The sequence below is a fragment of the Ursus americanus genome, chromosome 28, assembly GCF_024610735.1.
Source record: "Ursus americanus isolate L20-20 chromosome 28, mUrsAme1.1.p, whole genome shotgun sequence".
Lineage (NCBI taxonomy): Eukaryota > Metazoa > Chordata > Mammalia > Carnivora > Ursidae > Ursus > Ursus americanus.
In genome coordinates, this window is record NC_142154.1 from 456,721 (window position 1) to 476,132 (window position 19,412).

A 19,412-nucleotide genomic window follows, 5' to 3' on the forward strand; every position below is an offset into this window, starting at 1 on the left:
CAGCAAAGGACGAAGGACAGGTCTGCCGGGAGCATCTTTACTTCAGAAGATGTCCTGCCCAGGCCTCAGGCCCAGGACACTCCATCTCCACCATAAAGATCCCCTCAGACTCCAAGTTTCAGAGAACTACGTGCAGTCAAGGACATTTCATCACAAAGAAGAAGAGCTAGTCAAGGAGGAAGGACAGGGGAAAGGAGAGAGATTAATGTTTTACTGTATTCACTCGGTTTACCTCCTATCAAGTTCACTCCTTGGGCTTTCCGTAGCATCGATCCCTCCTATTTTCCTTCCAAATTTTAAAATAAACTTTATGGAGTGAGTCGTAAATGAAAAAGCTAATGTTTAATGAGTGCTTACAAAGTGCCGGGCACCACCATGGGATCCTCAGCGACCTCTCAGCACTCCCTTCTCGTGCTGTATCATTTACAAGACTGCAGTCGACTAGGAGTTAGCCCCCTTTAAAGAGCGGTAACCACGTGTCCCCATCTTAGTGTGATCAAGACTTAAACCTACCCAATACCAGCAGAGAGACTATTTCTTCACCCATGAGATGGGTAATAATGCCGACTCTACAGACTTAAGAGGCGTTCATGGAATCATATTTGGTAAATGTAAAGCGTCCAGCACAATCCTGGGCACAGAGTAGGTAATCGATGTTTGTTATTTCTCCCTCTGTCCACCCTCCCTTCAAACAAACACACATTTGGGAGGCGGGGAAGCACATGGTTTGGAATCAGAGAATGAGGTGAGAGCTTCCTGCTGCCCCTTCCTAGCTGGGTGGCACTGGGCAGGTCACTCTGCCTCTCTGAGCCCAGCATTTCTCAGCTGTAACGTGGGATGTAACCTGCCCCTCCTCACTGCACTGTTGTAATGGTTCAGCAGGAAGGGCCTCCTCTAGGGCAATGGCGATCGTGATCACAAAGGTTTTAAGGGGATGTTCAGGTGGGTTGCTTCTAGTTATCTCCCAGGAAGACAGAATCCCAGAACTGAAAACACAGTCCTCTTGGTAGAGGTGCTGGCTTCTCTACCTGGAACACATGGGAGGAGCCGAATCTGAGCACAGAATTCTGGCCTGCTCCTGGGCAATGTGCAATGCAAGAGCAAGAAGGAAAACCTGTGACTGGTCTGCGAGGGCTTCCGTCTCCCCAGCTCTAACAAGGGAGAGAATCTCACGCAGGCTCTCTGCTCTAAAATTCCACATTCTCTGAATTTGTGCTCACGTATCCTGCCGCCTTTCCTGCGGAGGAGGCCCCCATCACACGTGTCCAGTACACGTGAAGGCTGGTCAGCAATCCCCTGGGCTTCTGAATTGCTTCCCGCCTTTCTCATAGCAATGGATTATGCCTCTGATGACTCTTGGGATTTGAGCAGGGTGGCTTGTGATGGCTTCTGTTCTCACCTGAAGGTGGCAAGATGTTGGGAAACCCCAAACAGGAAAATGTAAAAACACCAGGGATTATCTGTCAAAGAGGGAGGGACCCCTGCTCCCATCGGAACCCCTAACCTCCAGCAGTGATTCTCAGTGTGGTCCGGGGCCTATAGCACCAGCATCACCTCGGACCTGGTTAGACCCCCCCACATTCTGGACCACCCTAGACTTACTAGATCAGAAACCCTGGGAGTGGAGCCTCCCAAGTGGTTAAAGAAACAAACCACCTATTTTAAAGCATAACATCCTGAGCTCATGGAAGTCCAGGTGCGGAACAGCGGGCTGAGTTAGCACCCGAGTCCAGCCCAGGGTCTGCTACTTCCCAGCTGTGGGACCCGGGGCGAGCTACTGAACGGCTCTCAGCCTGTTTCCTCACCTGTACAATGCAGATGATACCAGTAGAATCAGCTGTCCTGGGGTTAGCTATAACACATGTATGGGCTGGACCCCTGAAAGGACTTGCTGGTGGCTCTATTTGCTGCAGTCTTCAGCATTTGCTTAAAAGTCCAAGAAAACTTCCTGGCCTTTGTCCCACTTCTCTCGACACAGTAAGTACTGTAAGCCCTCTCCAGTCCCACGTCTGTACCTAAGGATGTAAAGAAAGGCTAGCGAATCCTGCCCGCCTCTCTAAGAGACCCCGAGGGCCCGAGATGCCCTACCCAGGCAGTGGCCAGAGGCCAGGAGGGCCTCCAGCTCACTGACACCTCTTGTGCCCTGGAGGGCCGGCCCCAGGTCGCGCCGCCAGACCTGGATGCCGGTACCGCAGTCCAGGGTTCGCCTCGCGGACGCCCCCCGCCCCGGTGAAGGGGCGCCAGGCCAAATGCTCGCTAACCCTGCCCCGGTCTTCCTTGGCCAGAAGTCTGGCCCCGCCTACCATTAGCCTTGGTCCCGCCCAGCCGGGGGACTCTCGGCTCCGACCACGCCCAGACGGAAGTCCTGGCCTCGCCCGTGTAGAGGTCCTGGCCCCGCCCTGCTTGTGGTCCTGGCTCCTCCTGCCCGGAAGTCCCGGCCCCGCCCCTCTAGTGGTCCAGGCCCCGGCCCAATGGGCGTCCCGGCCCGCTGGGCGTCCCGGCCCCGCCCCGCTGGTAGTCCCAGCTCGAACCGCCGGTGGTCCTGGCTCCGCCCCGCTGGTGGTCCTGACTCCGCCCAGCTGATGGCCCAGGCCCCGCCCAGCCGGAAGTTCCGGCCCCGCCCCGCTGGTGGTCCTGGCTCCGCCCCTCTAGCGGTCCAGGCCCCGCCCCGCCGGAAGTCTCGGCTCCGCCCGGCCGGAGGCGGGAAGAGGGCGGCCAGCACCTCGGCGGCGGGAAGTTGGCGGCCCCTGACGGGGTGGGCTCGCCGCACCTCGGGGCGGGGTCGCCCGGCCTCTCCCCGCCCGGTTCGCGGTCGCGCTCCCGCCTCCGGGGGCCGCGGGGCTGCGGGGCTGCGGGGCGGGTCCGGGTGGCCGCGAGCTCGGGCTCCGGCGCCCGGGCTCCGGCGCGGCGGCCGCCATGGGTAACAAGCAGACCATCTTCACGGAGGAGCAGCTGGACAACTACCAGGTGAGCCGGCGCCCGCCCTCCCCTGCTTTCCGCGCAGCGTGCGGGCTGCAGACCCTGCCCCCGCCTTCAGCTGGAAGCGTGACCTTGGGCCGTGACTTCGAGCCTCAGTTTCCCCACCCTTGCGTTGAGAGCGCTTTCCAGTGGGGAGTTCTCGCCGGCGGCCTCGCCCGCCTTCGGCCTCCTTGCTCTGGGCCCCAGGCTGGACGCGACCCCCTCCCCAGCCACCTGCCCCAGCGCCCGCCTTGGCACGGAGTTGGCGGGTCATTAAACGCCAGCTAGAGGGAAGGTCCCCTCCCTATCCCAGGAAGCAGCCCAGGAGAGTGGGGTCCTGTCCTGTCTGGGTCGGGAGTGAGGTGCATCTGCCCCCAAATGCAGTTCTAAGTTGGGGGTGTTTTGTTTACCCGTAGGGGTCTCTCCCTCAAGGAGGCAGGCCAGATAGGAGTCCACATCTCCCAGTTCCTGGGCCCTTCAGCAGCCATCCCCTAAGACCCTTCTAGGACCTCCTCCCTCCAGAGCCATGAAACTGTCCAGACCAGAAGTCCAAAGCCCTCCTGCGGGTGGGTGCAGGACGCGGGTGCAGGATGAAGCCCCAGCCCTGACCCGTGGGGACCCTGGCCAGCCTCCCAGGCCCCTTCCTTGCCCTGTCCACTGGAGCCACCCCGACTATCCACAGCAACCATGACACGCCAGGCTCTTTCCTCCCTCCCTGTGCCCGCGTTCTTCCTCCTTCAAGGCCCAAGGCCATGCCTCATCCCCCAATTGTTCTGTGGTCCCTGTGGAGTGTGCTGTGGGAGAGGTGAGGCTGCCTGCCGCCTTCACCAGTAGTGATTTTGGTACCGGCCTGGACGTGGGAGTCTTCTGATGTGGGCAGAGGTACAATAAAGGCCCCTTTTCCGAAACCCTGACTGTCAGTAATAGTTGTCAGCACCGCATGAGGCTCTGAGAAGGCGCAGGGAGCCACAGTCACGGGACATCTGCTGTGGTCCCAGGCAGTGGGACGGGCGCCGTGATAGTGTGGTGGTTTTCAGCCCCATTGCACGGAAGAGTAAACAAAGGCTGAGGCGCCAGTGAGGGCTCAAACCCAAGGCTCTCAGTGTTTGTTTGGGGGCAGGGCCTGTGTGAGCTCTTGGTCTTGGAGGCTGGCCAGGCTTCTGATCCGCCGGCAGTGTGGGGCAGTGCACACTGCAGCGAGCTCTAGAGGAGGGCCCTAGTGGGCCAGGGAACACCACAAGGGAAGAAGGGTTTTGCTTTGCAAGGTTCAGAGATAGTGCAGCACTTGTGCAGGCCCAGAAGAGGCATTCCCGGGGCAGGGGACTATGCTCAGAAGTGAAGGGGGCCCCGTGGGGGTGGGAGCCTGGGTTTCCACTCAGACCAGCCCGGCATTGGGTTACACTTCGGGGCCAGGCCCAGGGCTGGGTTTTGACCCTCCCTCGAGAGCCAGGCAGGCTGGGAGAAAGAGCTGAAGAGACCTGAGAGCCCCAGTCGCCCTCCCTCTGCTGTCCAGCCAGCCCCTTGCCAGCCAGGACCCCAGTTACAGCCACCTACACCCCCTCCCCATCCTCAGGAAGCCTGAAAGCCCCAGTCCCCCTCCCTCTGCTGGCCAGCCAGGGCCCCAGTTACAGCCAGCTACACCCCCTCCCCGTCCGCAGGAAACCTGAGAGCCCCAGTCCCCCTCCCTCTCCTGGCCAGCCAGCCAGGGCCCCAGTTACAGCCACCTCCCCCTCCCCCTCCACCTCCGCAGGTGCTAGTGATTCCCAAGTTCAGGTTTCTCTGCAGACTCTCTGCCTTCCTGATCGCTGGAGCCATCCCCCCAGATCCCGAGGTCTCCAAAGCAGGGCTCCCTGCCTTGCCCAGAACCCACCGCTGATGCCCTGGCCCTGTTCTCTGCTCTGCGCTCAGGCAGCCCACGTTTGTTTTCTGCTACGAGCAAGTCCTGTAACTCACCTGGGGACTCCTCTCCTCTACCCACCTAAGGCTCCAAAGCAGGACAAGAATTTGAATGTGACTGTGAAACCTTTTCCTTTGCCAACACCACCAGTCTCCTCAGAACCCTGAGAAGCTTTTAAGGTTCCTGCCGTGTTCATCCCCCGTGAGCTGTCTTCCTGCGGGGAGCTCCAGGCAGATAAGACCAGTGGACCGTGGTCAAGAAGCCCGGAGGCCCACGCTGCGGTCAGCCCTTCTGGGTTGTACGTGCAGCTAAGAGCAAGCTATCAACTTCACTAAACCTCAGTGTTCCCATCTACAGAATGGGGAGATAATGCTCCCCCCCCCCGGCTAGTGATGAGGACTGACCAAAACTGGATAATCAGAGCCCCCACAGACCAGGCCTGGTCGAGGTGTGGTTCTCAGCCTGGGCTGGACGTTGCAGTCATCAGAGTACCTTTGAGAACTCTGACGCCTGGCTCCAGGCTCAGGGATTCTGCTTTAATGGATCTGGCCCGTGGGGCTGCTGGGGCGGCTGGGGCTGCTGGGGCTGCTGGGGCTGGGGGTGCTGGGGCTGGGGCTGGTGGAGGGCACAGGAGGTTTAAACACCTCCCCAGGTGAATCTGGTCTAGAGCTGAGGCCCTCACTCACTTCGCAAGTGTTAGCATCACTGCAGGAGAGGATCTTAAGATGCAGCTTCCCGGCCCCCACCCCCAGAGTTTGTGAGTCAGTAGGTCTGGAGTGAAGCCTGGGAACTGGGTGTTGCCTGTCCAGGAGCCACATCTTGAGGACCATTGACATGGACAGATGGAAGTGGTTTTGATAAGGAGCTAGGGTCATGTGAGAAACTTCACATCTTTGCTTGTAGGTCCCTTGGTCAAGACCCAGATCTTTACTTTTCAACCCAGGGCAGAGAAGAGAGGATAGCAAAAGAGGGTAGGCCACGGGGACAGAGAGCAGAAGCCAGGGCCTCTCCCGGTTCATGGTGATGCTGGCACCCCCACCAGGCTGGTTGGGAGAGCCCTGGCCCTTCTCACTGGGCACCCTTAGGCCGTAGAGCCTGCCCTGGGGCCGAGGGAGGTCTGTACCTGGAACACTCACCTGGGCGGCCTTTGGGGCCTTCTCTAGGTTTCTGGGGACTTGAGGAAATCAGTCCACACAGTAGCCACAGGTCTGAGTATTAGGCCTGCAGGGCAGGGCGTTCTCTGTCCATGCTTGGTAGGGAGGGGAGCTATGGCCTACAGCAAAGCCTAGCCCTCCAGGAGAAGCCCCAAGGTTCCCACAAGGGCAAGGCAGCGTGAGCGCTCTTCGTCCATCTCCTGGGTAGCAGCATGTGGCTCAGAAGGACAGACCGACTCTGTGGTGCCTGGAGGTTCCCACCAGCTGCCCCGCCTCAGTTCTCCCACAGGCGCCCAGTGGGACCCTCCTCAGCGTGGGGTACAGCTGCTCTGGTGCCCAGTGGCTTCAGGTCCTGTCCAGGGCAGCAGCCGTGGGCCCCTCGTCAGGGCAGCTCTGCTCAGCACACTGCCCCACGAGGCTCCGGGCCCTACAGAGCCTAAGGGGCTGCCTGCCCTCCTGCGGCACAGCGGGCAAAGGCAGAGAGGCCAGACAGCGGGGATGAGCACAAAAGCCTTTCACTGCTGGGATCCTTCAACTTTCATACTTCCCCGTGGCCTGGCATGGCAGCCACACCACCAGGCCGCCCTCCAGACAAAGGCGGGGCATGTGAGATGAGTGTTTTACCTGGTGACCTTGGACCTGCGTGCTGCCCCCACCCTGAGAAACACCTGCCTGAGGGTCCCTAGCAGCCTCCGCCCCTGCTTTGTCCAGATGCCACCAGTCCCTGCCTGCCCGCAGGCCTCCTCCCCCATACTGCCCCACACCACTAGCCTCCCTATGTGACCTCATCTACTCCTGCGGCTTCAGATCCCAGGTATGTGCTGGCGTTTCCCCGCCCGTGGTCCTGGGACTCTCGTCTCTGCACGGGCTGCTGCCCTCAGCCACCGCATGCACAGCACGCAGCGCCACAGGGCACTCAGTGTGGATGGCACAGCCCTGCAGCTGACGCCCTGCGGCCCTTACTCCTGACTTGTCTCCCAGCCCCTCTCCTTGCTGTCCCGCAGGGCATCTGTCTCTGACCTCTCCGCCTGCCCGCGAACACACTCCCCAGCACCACGCACAAAGTGCCCTGGGCCAGGTCAGAAGCTTCGAGAGGCAGCTGCTCTTGGCGGGGGCAGGGCGGGAGGGGCAGCAGTGAGCCTTCTGCCCCAGGCCGCGTCTGTGAGGTCCCCAGGGAAAAAGGAGCCTGGGACTTGCAAGGGACTGTGTGTGTGTTTTCCCTTTGCAGGACTGCACCTTCTTCAATAAGAAGGACATCCTCAAGTAAGTGTGGCTTCTGTTCACCCTTCGGAGCTGGGATGGGGGCAGGGGCTGGGGCCCTTGCGTGGGCTGGCTGTGCTAGCTGGAACTGAGGAAGAGCATCCGTGAGCGCCGGCCGCCGTGAGCTTGAGAACCCACCCCCGCCTGCGCCCACATCCCTCTGCCAGAAATCGAGCCTCTCCGTCCTGCGCGCCAGGCGCTATGGTGGGTGGTTTCAGACACACTTTCATTTAACACTCACTGTGACCTTGTAACAGGAGAATCCTTTTATCCCCACTTTGCAGATGGGGCTTAGCAGTTGGCCAGAGTCACAGAGCCAGGCGCCCAAGACCTGGCCTCTGACTGCAGGCCCCTTGCTCTGTCACCATGTCCTGGGAGCTGTCGGACTAGGGGCTCCCTGTCTGGTAGACCAGCGGTTCCTGACGGCCCTCTGGCTCTGGCTCTGATGTCCTCCTGCTCCTGGGAGGTCCAGAAGTCAAGGCCATGGCCTGTGTGCCCACACCACCCCTGAGCTGCCCACCGGGGGCTCTTCCCTTTCCAGGACAAGCCCTTTCTTTGGGTTTTGATGGAAGAAACGAAGGGGGGTTGGCATCTTAGGCCCCGGGACCACAGAGTGAGCCAGGAAACCTGGCCCCAGCTACCAGGGGGCATTAAAAGCCGGCAAGGTAATGGACTGCTTTCCTCGGAGGTCGGTGGGCAAGCTGGGGTGGGCCCTGGAACAGCTTCCCAAGCGAGCTGAGCTTTGTCACGTCCTGACCACTCTGCTCAGACAGGAAGCATCCTTTCCCTTGTGCCCAGGCTGTTCTTCCAGCCTGTCCACTGGGTAGACGGGGACACCCACGTCCATCACGTTAGAGAGGCAGGGTGGGGGGCACAGGCCCCAGGCTGTGGCCTCAGCAGACTGGGGCTACACCCGCTTGCTGGCTCGGTGGGCTTGGACCAGCTGTGAACCTCGCCAAGCCTCCGTCTCTCCTGTAAAGTGGGGACCATGATACCTTCCTCGTGCGTGGCTGACAGGCAGGAACACTGGGGCGTGGTGTTTGGAACGTGGGATTTGGTCTGTGGCTTGAGTGATGGATGGGATGGGGTCCCCATCTGGACAGGATGGCACTCAGAACTGCGACAGCAGCCCTTGCCGGTGTCTTCGCTGTGGCATGTCTCCCCTTTCAGAGCTCATGGCACGGCCCTTCATGGAAGCCAAGCCACATCTGTTCTCTATGCAGGGAGCCCCCACCTCCACGGCGGCCACACCCAGGCCGCTTGGCTTCCAAGGCCCGTGGCCATTTCTGCTCTGGCAGCAAGAGCTTGTCCCCAGCACCTGGCAGCCGCTTGTCCGCCTTCTCTGCCCACCGCATTCCTGCACACCCTTCACACCCACCCCCACGGTCATCTGCTTCGTGAGCGCCCCCCGCCCCTGCCACCCCCATGCTCACGCCACTGCTCTTACAGCATCCTGGGGGCTCTGGGGGCCCATGGCTCAGGTGCTCGGCTCCCTGAGGAGCTGAGGTCGGCCAGGACCCGGGGGCCCCGAGCTGTCATTGGGCACAGCACATGTTAGCTGCCAGTGAGTGCTGGAGGATCGCGCGGGTGAGGACCCGTCAAGTTGGCCCTGAGAGAACGTTCTGGGCTCGGAGCAGCAGGGCCAAGGACATGGGCCTGCTTCACCCCACCCCCACCTCCAGTGGTCTTCCTGAGATTAGCAAGGCTGCCCGTGGGGGAAGGGTGGCGCAAAGGCCAGGCCAGGGATTAGACTACACATGGTAGGTCTTTGGGGCTGTCCCTTGTTCCATGGCAGATGGGGAGACCTCCCCGCCACAGCCCTGGCCTGTCCAACTCTGAACCCTTCAGCACCCAGCCTCTGTAGCTCTGCCCAGAGCCCAGAGCAGGCCTGGGGTCCAAACGGGGAAAGCGCCCCCCCCCCCCCCGGCAGCTGGATGGCCCCTCCTGATCCCTGCTGCTTGCTCTGGTCCACTCAGGCTCTGCCACAGTGTTAACACTCACGGGACCCAAGGGGCCAGACGCGCTGCTGCTTCTGCAAAGTGGTCTTGTCAGGAGGAAGGTGGCGTATAGCCCCCTGGGCGCAGGAGCCCAGGGGTATGCGGGGGAGCACTGTGGAGACGGCAGTGCTCCCTGGAGCGGTCTTCCCCACCAGCCCCTGTGGCTGGGAGGGCCAGGGCGACAGTGGTGGTCAGCACAGCACAGGGCCACCCGCGGTTTTGTGGCCCACCCGCGTGCCCGCAGGAAGGGTGGCGAGAGCAGGCAGCGTGTGGGGTTACTGTCTCGAATAACGTGATAGCTCCATTCCAGTTTTGGCCGCTTCTCTCTGGGCCCCAGCAAGGGCCAGCAGGACGTACAGGGCCTGACCACCCCTGCCGGGGCAGCCCTCTCCACTGGTCACATCTCAGGGCCAGGCAGGGCACCTGTGGCCCAGAGCCCCGAGAGGGCAAGGGACAAGGGGCAAGGAGCAGCTCAGCGGGTCAGCAGTAGAGCCCGGCCCCAGACCCAGGGCCTTCCTCCCAAGGGCCTGCCAGTGCTGCTGCCCCCGGGCCCACCGCACCTGCTGAGCAGCACCCCGAGTACTGAGCACATGACAGGGCGGAAACCTGAGCAGCAGTTCTCTACAGCCTGGGGTCGTAGATGACCACCGCCGCCCCTGCCCCAGGTGGACCCAGGGCATGGCTCTTCCACCCCCACACGGAGCCTCAGTGGGCAGCCCCCCACTCAGCCCTCTTCCTACAGGCACAAGGATGGGCTCTGCCCCCCCGGCCCCCAGCGAGCCTGGTGCGGGGCGCCCCAGAGTGCTCGCCTATGCATTACTCTGTTGTGCTCTGGTTTGCCCACCTGTTGTGGACTCTGTCTGGTCTGTTTTATGTCCTGTGATACATGACGACGACAGAAAAGTTCGAAAACAAAGCCAGCCAAGAGAAGACAGCACGTGAGCTGTAGTCCTGCCCCTCGGAGATAGTAACTATGAGCCTTTCTATGTATAGAACCTCGTTTTGTCCCTTTGGGTGCCTTTATCAAAAATCGTATCGTGTTGTTTCATAATTTGCTTAAAATTGCTCTTCTTTAGACAAACTGTAAAAAATAGGTGAGGAAAGAAATGCTCTGGCCACGTCCTTAGTTCATTTAGTCCGACACGCAGGTGTTCTCGCCGCCGTTAAGAGTTCGCGCCACGACCGTAGCCACAGCTCTGGGGTGGTTTCTTCGGGGTACATTCCAGCAGGTTTCTGGATCAAAGGTATAGACATTTGAAGGCTTTTGACTTTTACTGCTGATCCCCCCGGCCCGCGTCCACCCCGCCAGCCGCTCCATCACTCTGGCTCTTGTATCGTTGTCTTCTGTCCCGGTCACGCGCGGACCGTCCCAGGCAGGCCACACACGCGGTAAGTAACACAGCCCCCGTGGGAGGGCCGCTTCCTGGAGGAGCTGCTCCCGCGCTGTTGCTGTGGGCGGAGCCAGGTACTTCACGCGCGCTGTTCTAATTTGTACGTTTTGGCAACGACGGTTTGGATCACTATTTTAATTTAATTATTGTTACGTGTGAGCGAGGCCCAAATGTGGACCACCACCCAGTCTATGGCTTCAGAAGAGCCCGTTGCCCCCAGTGATTTCTGGTGCTGTCACGGGCCCTCCTCCCAGACACATGCGCCTCGTCTGCGCCCCGAGCTGACCCGCTGCTCCTTCCAACTGTTTTCACACCCGAGGCGCAGACACCCCCCCAGAGGCCCTCGCTTCAGGGCTGTCCCCACTCTCCTGCCTGTGTTCTGACTCCCGGTCAGGGCGGCAAGTTCTCTGGTGACCTGTTACACATCACGGTTACGGTTGTGTTCGTTGTGCAGAAAAATGAAGACATGCTTGTCGCCATTGCGGGGTTCCAGTCAGGAAAATGGAGGCCGTTACCCCAGCACCGAAGTGTTTCCTATCTTTTTACACACTTGGAGTTTATTTTATACCTTGTTGTTCTGGGGGGCCTTGGTGGGTTTTGGGTTTTTTTTTTTTTTCTATTGCTAATCGGGTTTTTATCTGATTTTTGAGTGGCTGGTGCTGGTACGTAGAAAACTATTTTGTGCAGAGGGGTTGCTGAGCCCTTTCTCATTCGAATGGTTTTTAAACTGATTATTTTTGGGTTTGGCAAATTATTTGTCTCCTCCTCCCCAATATTTCCATCACTGCCTGTTTCCCTCCCTGATCACAGTGAGCAGTGCTCCCAGGTGGGTGCCACATGGTGATGGTGACCCCGGGCATCCCGTGTTTCTGGGGTCTCTGGAAGGTCACTGCTTAAGTGTCGTGCTGGGCATCGATGTGAGGTAGGGTAGCCTTTGGTTTCTGTTTTACTAAGGATTTTAAGCTTTATTGCTGATAAAAACTAATACTTTAAAAATACTTATTTGTATTAATAAATTCTCTGATATTCAAGCCGTTTGGCAGTGGGTGAAGTCGGGAGTGGCAGCCAGCCCCCTCTTCTCGCTCCTGTCCGCCCCCACCTTGCGGGTGCCATCGGTGTCAATACGGCGTCCATATTTGCGGGTTTGCCTGTGTTTCCACAACCATCCACTCATAAGTTCAGCTACAAGTTAATAAAAAAATTTTTTTTATCTGTCGATAATGATCTGTAGTCACAGATTTTCGAACATCCTTGTGTTCCCGGCAGAAATCCCACGTGGTCCGAATGCATCCATCTTCCAGTCCCGTTGGACTTGATGTTCCAGTGTTTTACAAGATGTGTGCTCTGTGTGTGTGCGTGCCGTCGGTCCCTTTTGGATGCTGCCCGTTGGGTTTAGCTGGCAGGGTTCTTGCTAACTTTCTGAAATAAACGGGGAGTCCCCACAGTACAGGGGCCAGTCCCGCTCCTACGTAACCTCTGTGAACTCAGCAGGGCCGTGCCGTGGGAGTGGGGTAGCACGGATGCACTTCCTTATTTGGAGTTTCTCTCACGGTGATTCAGAGTTCCAAATTCTCTTTGAGTTTTCCTAAAAAGAAAAAAAAATTGTCATGTCCCTTCGTCGTACAGTCAGGGCAGAAGTTGGCCTTCCCACCCCAGGAGACACGCCAAACTGCCAGCCCTGCGCTCCTCTCCCTGGCGGGGTGCCCCTGACAGGCAGGCAGCTGAGGGCCAGGCGGCTTTCCTAATGCCATCCTCTTTGACCCCCACACGTGAGGACAGTAGGACGATCCTGATTTTCTGATAGGGAAGTTGACTCGCCCATGGGTCAGCCCACCAGCGAGTGAGGTGTGGGCTCCAGCCGCCACCTAACGTCCAGCTCAGGCTGCAGCCACCCCACGCGACCTCGGAGGGGTCAGGTGATGCCCAGGAGCACCCAGCATCACACCCCAGCATGTCCTTGACCCCAGCAAGGGTCAAGGGTGGGAGGGGCGGGTAAGTAACGGAAGTTAAACACACCCGTCAAGTACAGGAGACCAGTTGCATAAATCGTGGTTCGGAAGCCCCAGTTCCATGCTTGGGGATAGTAATGGGGAAACCAAGAGCAAAGAAAGGCCTTGAATGCCCCCTGGTGGGGAGTCCGGCTCGGTCCTGTCACCCCGCTGTCTGCTCACCCGCTCCCACCCAGGAGACAGGCTTCTGGCTGTTTCCCCTCCAGCTCTGTCTCTAAGCCACGGGGCTTCCTTCTGATTTCAGGATGTTTACGGGAATTTGTGGCCACAGAGCAGGCTCTGTGTGTGCCCCACACGCGCTCTCAGCCAGGTGCCGATGGGCTGGGAGGAGCCAAATGGTTGGAATCTGGAGGGCCTTGGGTTGGGGTCCCTGCCCCATCACTCACTAGCTGGTATGCTGGGGCAGGCACTTACTCCTCAGAGCCTCGATTTCCTCCCCTGAACCAGTGGAGAGGGTGACACCTGCATCTCGGGGTGGTTTGGGGGTGACACTGAGTCGTCCACATGGGGGACTGACCCACAGCGGGGCACAGAGCGAGCCCTCACTAGATGGGGCTGCTGTCCCCTGTGTGAGCCAGGCATGGACTTCCACGCTGTGCAGCAGAGGGCTGGGGGCTGTGCTGATGGGCCTGCCCCAGGGTCAGCCACTTGCAAGAAGACCTGGCTTTGGGGGAGCAGGGCAGGCGGGGCCAGGAGCTCTGGAGCCACTTTGATGCCATCCCCAACCATCCTGGGCCTCACCTTGGGCAGGGTACCTGCCTCAGCCCCTGACCCCCTCCCCCATAAGTGGAAATTGTCTGGGGCTGGGAGTCGGGGGGCTATTGTCTGGGATGTTAGGGGTGTGAACAAAGGAGCACAGGGCAGAAAAGGCCCGAATAGCCGGGAAGGGGCCTCCACCTGAGCGCTGGGCTGCCCAGAGAGGTGGGGAGGTGGGAGGGAGCTGGGGATCTGGCCCAGGGCCCGGGGGCCTGTTCGCAGGGCTTCCTGTGGATGTGAGTGTGGGGGCGGCTGGCAGCTCTTCCAGAGACACCTCCCTCGGAGCCTGGCTTGGGGACAGGGCCGCAGACAGCCCGGGCTTTGGCAGCTTTAGGACTGGGGCGCGGTGGTGAAGAACTCCTGCTCTGGACGTCCAGGCCTTCGTTCCAGCCACGGACCCCGACAGTTGTGTGGTCCTGGACAAAGGCTCTGAACCTCCTCAGGCCTCGGTTTGCTGAGCTGTGAGTGGGGCCACAGTGTGTCCGTCTGCACAGCCATGGGCAGAATTAAATGAGGTGACATGCCTGGCACCTAGAAGGCCCTTATGGGAGCCCCGAAGGGAACACAAAAAGGCCTGGTTGCAGACCCCTGGGGGTGGGGGCCGGCCCGGTGGGTGCGGTACAGAGCCAGGACACGACCTGGTTATCAGCACAGGGGTTTGGGCGGAACCGGCCTCCCTCACAGGTCCCACACCCTCTGGGCAGAGCCAGGGCCACGGGGGGGTGTGCTGTGCATGAGGCTGGGGTGCAGGGGGACAGCATCGGCCGCTGGGGGCTCCGGGGGTGCACCCCCCCAGCCCTTCCCCTCTGCCTCCTTTCCAGGCTGCATGCACGGTTCTACGAGCTGGCCCCCAACCTCGTCCCGATGGACTACAGGAAGAGCCCCGTCGTCCACGTGCCGATGAGCCTCATCACCCAGATGCCGGAGCTCCGGGTACGAGAGGCCACTGCTGCCGGGCAGGTGGGCTGGGGCGCAGGCAGCACACCCCTGACCTGGGTTGAGGCCGGCTCCACCGTCCACGGCTGTGTGTCCCTGAGAGGCTCACTGAACCTCTCTGGGCCTGTTTGCTCCGCTGCGCTCTCTGAACTCGTGTGTGGGGGCTGCATAAGGGGCTGCGCTCATCTCTTGCCCCTTCGTGAAATGGCCAGTTGGCTCTGCGTGGCCGAACTTGTCTGCTTTTTTTTTTTTTTCCAAGATTGTGTTTATTTACTTGAGAGGGACGAGCAGAGGGAGAGGGACGAGCAGATGCTGAACACAGAGCCCGACATGCGGCTCGATCTCATGACCCTGAGATCGTGACCCAAGCCAAGTCCAAGAGTCCCACACTCAATCCACTGAGCCGCCCGGGCGCCCCTCGTCTGCCTTTTTAGACGATTCTTCTGTCTCTGCCTCGTCTGTCTTTCTCCTCTTACCCCTGGTCATGCACACCTTCCCTTTTCGGACCTGCCAGTCTTGTCAGAATGCCGCTTGGGGCCAGTGGGTCTGGGTGGTGGGGGCCGAGATTCTGTTTTCCAGCGGATGCTGCTGGGCCTCAGACCACGGGTATGTCGACAGGAAAGTTTTGTTCGTGAGTTCCTTGCCCGTAAGGCATCCAGTGCACGCCAGTGGTAGGGAGACTGGCGTTTGGGGCACAACTGCATCGTGCATGGGACTTGACCAGGAGCCCCCTCCAGGCCCGGGATGTGTGACTCGGGGTCAGGGCACCACGTGGCGTCCTTTCTGGCCGTGTCCCGGTTGTGACCTCTGTCCGAGGGACAGTGAGGCGCAGGCTTGGCCCTGGCCGGTGTCCACCAGCCTAGAGAGGGGCCTGAGCCCTGGTCCGGAGGTCACTGCGGGGGCGTGGGGCAATTTGGCAGTCACCACGCGTGTGGTCTCTGAGCCTTCGTGTCCCGGCATCGAGTGGGGGTGGCCGAGCCCAGTTGGAGTGGGGACTCCAGGAAGAGTGAGCCCTGGGATCAGAGGATGGAGTCGAGGGTGTGGCTCCCGGAGCAGGAGCCCCGACTGGGGTGATGATGGCCTGGCCTCTGACAGGCCTTCCCAGTCTTGCCACTTGTCCCAGCCCCTTTCTCCGAGCCTTGGGGGCCCCACTTCTGCCTCCCACGACCCTGGCCTGGCCCTGTCAGCTCTGTGCTCGTCTGAGCCACAAAACCCGAGGAACCCCGGCGCCTGGCCTCGCATCGCCCCACCCCTCCCTCCCATCACACTTTATTCAGCTCCTCACACAGCAGCTGACCGGGCCCAGTTTTCATTCGCACTTTGCAGAAGGGGCCGTGGGGGCTCACAGGGCTTAGCTCACCCGTCCGAGGCCGCATGGGTCGTAGCGGTCTCTCTCGAGTGCTCTCGGTCACCCTGCACCCACGGGACCGCTGTGGCTGTCTGCTGCAGGAGAACCCCTTCAAGGAGAGGATCGTGGAGGCTTTTTCTGAGGACGGCGAGGGGAACCTCACCTTCAACGACTTTGTGGACATGTTCTCCGTGCTGTGCGAATCGGCTCCCCGGGAGCTCAAGGCAAACTATGCCTTCAAGATCTACGGTACGGGCCTGGAGGGCGACTGCGGGGGGCGGTTTTCAGGGATGCGGGGTCCTGAGGGGTCCGTGGACACCACAGTGGGGGCGGGTATGCCTGAGGGACGGAGCAGCAAGGAGGTGCCAGGCTTCCTGAGGATGTGAGACAGGCGGTGTGAGCCCAAGGAGGTCACAGGTCAGGCTGGGAGGAGCCGGCCAAGGAGCTCGGACCGGGGCTTCGGGGCCGCTGCAGGCTTCGGGTGGGACAGGGCAGTTCTGCATTCTGGACGTGTGAGCCAGGGGCCAGGGGCTGGAGAGGGCGCCTCGGCCAGGCAGCGGGGCTCCCAGGGCCACGGTCACGCCAGCCATCAGAGGAGAGAACTTCATGCATCTGGCCTGCCCTCCCGTGGGGACACCAAGTTCCAGGGAGGAACTGGGCCCGTGCTGGCAGAGGGGCCATGACAGACCTACTTGACCAGCCTGTGGCTCCGGGCCCTCTCACAGTTTTTCATTTTGTAGCTGCTGTGCCGCTTTCAGGGGCCTGGTTTCACCCCGTTGTATGTGTGCATCAGAAGGACGGAAGCAGGGAGTCCACGCTGCACGAGCTGTGCCTCCAGTTCACACCCATAGCTTCCCCGCTGCACCCGTCACCCTCCAGTCTTGGACCCCTGGCGTCGCGTGCGGGGCATCGTGCGAGGGGCAGGCTGTCGTCTTCCAGCGAGGGGCATGGGGGGGCAGGCAGGGACTGGTACGGGGCCATCGCGGCTCCCTGCTGCCCCGGCTGTGGGACAGAGCAGGAAAGGAAAACACGGGCTTTGGTGCTGGGGAGAGTCGCAGCCTGACTTGCGGCAAGAGTAGCCGCCTTCCTGGGCCTCGGCTCCTTCACATGAAAGGGGCGCCGGCATCCAGCTGGCCAGTCAGCCAGCACGTCTCCGCAGAGCTTGCGGGACACCCTTGCGGGAGCGCAGGCAAATCCCACCCATGCCTGTCCTGGGGGCTTCCACGGCCCAGTGTGGCGGTGGGCCGTGCAGGTGCCTGCCAAGGGGCTGGACCCCGGGGTCCAGCCCTGACCGGGGGTGTGCCTCCAGTCACGTGCCCTCTGCAGGACTGTTGTTTCTTCATCCGTGTAGGAGCCTGGACGGGCCGATTGGCTCATGTAGGCGGTGCCGTGAGGCGGAGCGCCTGCCGCTCCCTCTGGCCGCCACGCTCTTCATCGTGCTGTTCATGTCAGGGTGCAGCGAGCTGTGGGGGCTCGGGGGGTGTTCGATCTGAAACTTGGAGGACGAATGGGAATTTGCTGGACAGACGAGTGGGGGGACGATCTGGGAGCGGAGCTGGAAGCGGGGGGCAGGGTGTCGGTCACTGCCGAGAGCCGTGTGGCTGTGCTTTGGACAGCGGGAGTGCCTTCTGCCAAGTGGAATCAAATCACGCGGCCCGCTGTGTGCACGGAGACCAGCCTGGGCCTCTCTCCGGGGGCTTCCACGTCTCTTGGCCACCACGCACCTGGCAGGGGGCCTGCAGGAGGCCGCGTGGTGCAGTGGAGAGAACGTGGCTGTGGGCGGGGGGTGGGTTTCGTGGCAAACAGGCCCGGTCAGCGTCCTGGCTCCCCCTCCGAGCAGCCCTCTGACCTTAGTTCAGTGGCTTGGCCTTCCTGGGCCTCGGTTTCCTCTGCTCCAGAGAGCACAGGGCCCATGGTGGGGTGTGGCCAGGAGGGCCCAGTGTCCCAAGCCTCAGACTCAGACCTGGAAGGGTCTCGGACCAGGTTTGTACGTACGGCCATCACGGGCTCCTGTGGGGTGAATGTTGGCTCATCTGAGGTGCTGTTCCCCCTGGGCCTGGGCACCGGGGGTGGGACGTCAGGGGAGCGCCAGCCTGAGCACCTCCTGCCACCGCCTGCAGACTTCAACACGGACAACTTCATCTGTAAGGAGGACCTGGAGCGCACGCTGGCACGGCTCACCAAGTCGGAGCTGGACGAGGACGAGGTGGTGCTTGTGTGTGACAAGGTCATCGAGGAGGCTGACCTGGACGGCGATGGCAAGCTGGGCTTCGCGGACTTTGAGGACATGATTGCCAAGGCCCCTGACTTCCTCAGGTGTGGCCTGGGGCTAGGGTCCCCAGGGACGGCCGGGCCCCCCGCCTGCCCTCCCCAGAGGAGGTCAGCTGTGTCCTCTGCATCCTCCTGAGGGGTGTGCCCTGGGCCAGGGCCAGTGGGCTTTCTGCTGAGGGGCCCTTCCTCTCTTTCCAGCACCTTCCACATCCGGATCTGAGGACAGTGCCGAGGGCGCAGGGGCCCCGAAGCCGACGTCTGGCTCTGCTGTCTACACAAGCGTGACCTCCAAGCTGCCCAGAAAAGAGGCTGCGGCCTCTGGGGTTAGACCCACCAACATTTCCTTGGCCCTTTCAGCAAAAAATCCTTAACCAGGGAAGGCGGGTGTGGGGAGCAGGGCCCTTCCCAGGCCCCGCCACAGGCCCTCCGTGTGTGCCCCCGAGCCCCCAGACCCCGGTCCTCTCCCCGTCAGAAATGGCCCCACTGGGAGGGGAAGGCAGAGACCTCATGGGGCAGGGGATTGGGACGTGTCCCAAGGGCTGGGCAGGTGTCCCGGTCACCCAGGGTGAAGTGAAAATGGAAAGAGGACAAGGTTTCACAAGCTATGCAGTCTTTCTCCAAAACCCACAGCTGGGCTGCCCCCCAGCCCCGCCTGGTCCCCTCCTCCCCCAACCCCCCCAATGTGAAGCTGTGTGGACAGTGGGCCAAGGGCTCTGTCCCTATCCCTGGCTCTGAGGTCTGGGCACCCCACCCCCTGACCCCCCAAGATGTGGAATTCTCACTGGTGCATGCTGTCCACACATTTGTGAATTCCCAGCAGTAAAGCACTTTGATGTCCCTGTGCTCTGTCTGCCGACATTAAGGCGTGCTCAGTGGTCCCTTTCTCCTGCTCCTTGAAATCCCACCGCTGGTGGGTCACCTCTGGGTCAAGCGTTGCCTTCCTGCTTCCTGACGTTTATTTCAATGCTTGTACTTTTGAGAGGGAGACACATTGGCACCCCGAATCTCCAGGTGACCCCCGCAGGGGACGTAGGTGGAAACTGTCCTCATGACATTAGTGATTGTGGTGAGAATTTACAGAGCGCTAACCACGAGTCAGATGGGGGAGCTGCTTGCCATGCTCTCAATCCAAGGCCCCTGGGAGGCAGGGGCTCTCGCGGCCTCGCTCTTCAGAGGGGAGGCTGCTAAGGGGAGATTCCCCTACAGGTGTGAGCCGGGCCAAGGCCGTCGACGGACACGGGAAGGAGGGGTGGGGCCACGGTGCTCTCCAGGGCCGGTCAGTCTGTTTTCCGCCTCTGGTGCGTGGAGGCCGTGGGCAGGAGCAGCAGACCAACTGTTCACCCTTACACAGGTGGGGACACGCGGGGAAGTGGGACAAAGCAGGAAGGAGCCTGGGGTACGGGGATCCACGGAGAGGGGGACACGTGGGTGCCTG

The 19,412-nt window shown here is 60.9% G+C and overlaps 1 protein-coding gene across 12 annotated transcripts; it reads left to right on the top strand.

Moving 5' to 3' along the window:
- Window positions 1–2,645: 2,645 nt before the first annotated feature.
- Window positions 2,646–18,819, top strand: CIB2 (calcium and integrin binding family member 2). Of its 12 annotated transcripts, none has more exons than XM_045804447.2 (6): window positions 2,672–2,967; window positions 7,238–7,272; window positions 14,244–14,382; window positions 15,808–15,955; window positions 17,827–18,085; window positions 18,176–18,819. In XM_045804447.2, the coding sequence occupies exons 1-6, from the start codon at window positions 2,917–2,919 to the stop codon at window positions 18,195–18,197; spliced, it is 654 nt and encodes a 217-aa protein (XP_045660403.1). In that variant the 5' UTR covers window positions 2,672–2,916; the 3' UTR covers window positions 18,198–18,819. The 12 variants fall into 12 exon arrangements, with proteins under 12 accessions (XP_045660412.2, XP_045660401.2, XP_045660411.2 ...); XM_045804448.2 differs by having other exon boundaries at window positions 2,679–2,967; window positions 17,827–18,022; XM_045804454.2 differs by having other exon boundaries at window positions 2,681–2,967; window positions 14,244–14,355; window positions 17,827–18,022.
- The last annotated feature ends 593 nt before the right edge of the window (window positions 18,820–19,412 follow it).